At 51.1% G+C, this 4,270-nt stretch overlaps 1 protein-coding gene and 1 pseudogene across 1 annotated transcript in view; both read right to left on the reverse strand.

The window, feature by feature from the left end:
* Positions 1-301, reverse strand: part of LOC108529269 (uncharacterized) — a 2,967-nt pseudogene extending 2,666 nt beyond the window's left edge.
* Positions 302-688: 387 nt separating this feature from the next.
* The window catches only part of LOC108529270 (uncharacterized), a 10,114-nt gene continuing 6,532 nt past the window's right edge, over positions 689-4,270 (reverse strand). Inside the window, exons 2-3 of the mRNA XM_017871460.1 lie at positions 1,098-1,206; positions 689-1,061 (exon numbers count right to left, since the gene is read on the reverse strand). Of these exons, the coding sequence (XP_017726949.1) occupies positions 689-1,061; positions 1,098-1,206 (482 nt within the window). The remainder of the gene's footprint in view (positions 1,062-1,097; positions 1,207-4,270) is intronic.

Raw genomic sequence — 4,270 nt, forward strand, 5'->3', positions numbered from 1 at the left:
CGAGGGTCCCGGCGCCCTCCAAGGCCCCCGCCTCAGGAGCTGCGGGGAAGCCGGGCCTAGGGTCCCCCTCCCACCGCGGGCTGAACCCCACCTACCTGTCCCTTCTGTCGCGGGCGTCCACGTCCCAGAACCTGCGCGTCAGGCAGCGCTCTACCTCCGCCGCGTCGCCCTTGATGGCCGCCCTGTGGATTTTCCGCAGTTCCCAGTCCCGGGTGTGGTACCCGCGACCCGCGTACTCTTTGTCCCTGGAGCTCAGGAGCGCCTGGCCCAGGCGTCTCCCGAAGCTGAAGAGCTTCCTCATGGTGGCAACTTCTCAGACGCCCACCACCCGCTCCTGAGCCGCCGCGGCTCCCCGTGGCCTTTCCACCCCACCCAGTCCCAAATCCGCGATCCCCCCACCAACCTGCGATCCACCCCAAATCCAAGATCCACCCCAAACCCGCGATGTAGCTCAGAATCCGCGATCCAGCCCGGTCCACCACAGCCTTCAGCAGCGACACTCGCAGCCTCCGACCTCTCAGACCCAGCGAGCCCCAGCGAAGCCGTTAGGCGCGCGCCTGCAGCTCAGCGCTCCGACCTCTCGAACCTCGTGGACCCAGCGAAGCCGTTAGGCGCGCGCCTGCAGTTCAGCGCTCCGACCTCTCACACAGATCGAGCCCCACGAAGCCGTTAGGCGCGCGCCTGCAACTCAGCGCCAGCCGGGACTCCGGAAGCCGCTCTCAAGCCCGCGTGGCCGGCAGGGGCGGCTGCAGCTCGGGCGCAGGAGCCGCTGGCTTGCGGGTTCTCCTGGGCTCGCGGGGACGTCCCGGAATCGCCGGCGCGCATCCCTTCCGGCCTGAGGCATCGCCCGGACGTGACTCCCGCCCCGCTCCTCCTTCGAAGAGAGGTCGGGGCCGCTGGCAGGGACCCTCCGCAGCCACCGGGGATGGTGCTCAGGGCTGGTTCCCGCCTCCGTGCAGCCGCCACCGGGCAGACCGCCGGGCTTGGCCGCAGCCAGGGCGACATCTAGCCCCGGTTCTGCGAGACTGGGAGCGCCAGCGAGCTTGGGAGTTGCCAGGCGGCTGCGGCTGCGGCTGCTGCGAGCAGACAAAGGGCACCTGCAGCTTGGGCGCCCAGGCGGCGAGGCGTGGCCTGGGCGGCCTCTGAATCGCGAGTGCACATGGCCTGAGAGCCCGCCAGACCCTGCCCCGCCCGCTTCTCCTCTGCCTGAGCTCGGGACCGCTAGCTAGTGGCCCTCTGCAGCCACCGGGGATGCGGCTGAGGGCCGGTTCCCGCCCCTGTGCAGCCGCCGCAGGGCAGACCGCCTGGCTTGGCCGCAGCCACAGGGATATCTGGCCCCGGTTCTGAGATGTTAGAAGTGCGGGCGGGCTCAGGAGTTCCCTGGAGGCTGCTGTCTGCACACAAAAGGTGGCTGCAGCTTGGGTGCCCGCCCAGGCGTGCTGGAGAGGCATGGTCTGGGCAGCCTCGGGATCGCCAGCGCGCCCAGCCTGAGTGCCCCAGGCCGTGCCTTCCGCCCCACTCCTCCACCGCAGGGAGATCGGGGCCGCTGGCATGGGCATTCGGCAGTCACCCGGGATAGGGGTGAGCGGCGGGTTCTCAGTTCTCGCCCTTGTGCAGTCACCGGGCAGACTGAATTTCTAACATCGCAAATTAAAGAAAATAGGCGGCCGGGCGCGGTGGCTCAAGCCTGTAATCCCAGCACTTTGGGAGGCCGAGACGGGCGGATCACGAGGTCAGGAGATCGAGACCATCCTGGCTAACACGGTGAAACCCCGTCTCTACTAAAAAATACAAAAAACTAGCCGGGTGAGGTGGCGGCGCCTGTAGTCCCAGCTACTCGGGAGGCTGAGGCAGGAGAATGGCGTAAACCCGGGAGGCGGAGCTTGCAGTGAGCCGAGATCCGGCCACTGCACTCCAGCCTGGGCGACAGAGCGAGACTCCGTCTCAAAAAAAAAAAAAAAAAAAAAAAAAAATAGGCAAAGGACTTGAATAGACATTTCTCCAAAGAAGATACACAAGTGCCTAATAAGGACAAGAAAAGATGCTAAACACCATTATTCATTAATAAAATGCAAGACAAAACCAAAACGAGATGCCATTTTGCATCCACTAGTATGGTTTTCTTTTCTTTTTTTTTCTTTTTTTTTGAGACGGAGTCTCGCTCTGTCGCCCAGGCTGGAGTGCAGTGGCCGGATCTCAGCTCACTGCAAGCTCTGCCTCCCGGGTTTACGCCATTCTCCTGCCTCAGCCTCCCGAGTAGCTGGGCCTACAGGCGCTCGGCTAGTTCTTTGTATTTTTTTTTTTTTAGTAGACACCTTGTTAGCCAGGATGGTCTCGATCTCCTGACCTCGTGATCCGCCCGTCTCGGCCTCCTAAAGTGCTGGGATTACAGGCTTGAGCCACCGCGCCCGGCCGTATGGTTTTCATAACGACACAGAAAATAAATGTTGCTAAGGAGGTGGGGAAATCGGAGCCCTCATGAACTGGCTGCTAGGAATAGAAAATGATGTAGTCCCTGTGGAAAACAATTTGGTGTTTCCTCACAGAATCACACAGAGACCCAGAAATTCCACTCCTAGGTATTATTCACAAAAAAAAAAAAAAAAAAAAATTGACAGCAGGGTCTGGAACAGATATTTTTACACCCAAGTTAATTGCAGCATTATTCGTTATAGCCAAAAGGCAGAGACAACCCGTGTCCATCAACAAATGAATGGATACACAAAATATGGTACATAAATAATAGAATATTATTCAGCCATTAAAGGGGATGAAGTTCTGATACATGCAACATGGGTGAAACTTGGAAACATGATGCTGAGTGAAGTAAGCCAGACACGAAAGGACAGATGTTGTATGATTCCACTGATATGAAATATCTAGAATAGGCAAATTTGTGAAGACAGAATGAAGACTAGCGTTTACCAGCGACTAGGGAGAGGAAGCAATGGTGAGTTACTGTTTAATGGGTACTTTATTTCTGTTTGTGATAGAAATGAAGATGCTGGTTGTACAACACTGGGAATGTACTTAGTGCTACTGAATTATATACTTAAAATTGTTAAAATGTTAACATAATTTAAAAATTTAAATATGGATCTGAGAATTATTTCTATATCTATTGTTATTTAAAAGATATTTGCTCAAATGCCATTATTAACGTTTTTCTGAATATATTTTGTTATTGATTTTTAATTTAGTCCTGTTTTCCTCAGAGTACAAACTATGACTTAAATCCTTTTATATTTATTGAGAATTATTTTATGGTCCAGTTTTAATCTATATTGATTAATGTTCACATACACTTGAAAAGTAGATTTGATTATTGTCACCTTTACTCTGTTGATGTCTGTTTCACACATTTTGAAGTTTCATTAGGTTCACCCATTTAAGATTGTTAATTTTATGAACTGGTCTATTTTGATTATGACTTGACACCTTTATCTTTGGCAGTACTCCTGTTTTGAAGAGCACTTTATCTAATATTAACGTGGGCACACCAACTCTTTTAGGATTAGTACTTGCGTGGCACATTTACATCCATACTTTTGCCTAAATGTTGTGTCTGTGTCTAAATAAATTGTGGTTCTTAGGAACAGCATAGTGCTGGGTCTTGTTTATTTATTTATTGTTTAATCTCATCTGAAAATTTGAACTTTGAAATTGGGATATCCAGTCCTTCTATGTTTATTTATGTATCAGAAACAGGGTCTGGCTCTGTCACACAGTCTGGACTGCAGCGGCATGATCGTAGCTCATTGTAACCTTGAACTCCGAGGATCAAAGGATACTTGAAAATGAGATTTCTACCTGGGAAAAGATCTTTTGAGAAGTATACCTTACTCTGGCATAAACAAATACCCAGTGCACAGGACTTTTTTCCCTTCTATTTTTTGGTCCAGAACAGTTCAAGCGTATACAGAAGCAGAGAAACTAGTACAGACATACCTTGAGACACTGCAGGGTTGGCATGCGATGCTGTTTGATAGCATTTTACTCACAGTAGAACTTCTTTCAAAATTAGAGTCATTCTTCTAATTTTGAGTCAAACCCTGCCACTGCTTTATCAACTAAGTTTATGTAATATTCTAAATCCTTTGTTGTCATTTCAACAATGTTCATTCACAGCCAGGAGTAAATTCCATCTGAAGCAACCACTTCCTTTGCTCATCCATAAGAAGCAACTCCTCATCTGATCAAGCATTGTCACGATTCAACAATTCAGTCATGTATTTAGGCTCCACTTCTTTTTTTTTTTTTTTTTTTTTTT

This window comes from Rhinopithecus bieti, unplaced genomic scaffold, assembly GCF_001698545.2.
Source record: "Rhinopithecus bieti isolate Rb0 unplaced genomic scaffold, ASM169854v2 scaffold_6063, whole genome shotgun sequence".
Classification (NCBI taxonomy): domain Eukaryota; kingdom Metazoa; phylum Chordata; class Mammalia; order Primates; family Cercopithecidae; genus Rhinopithecus; species Rhinopithecus bieti.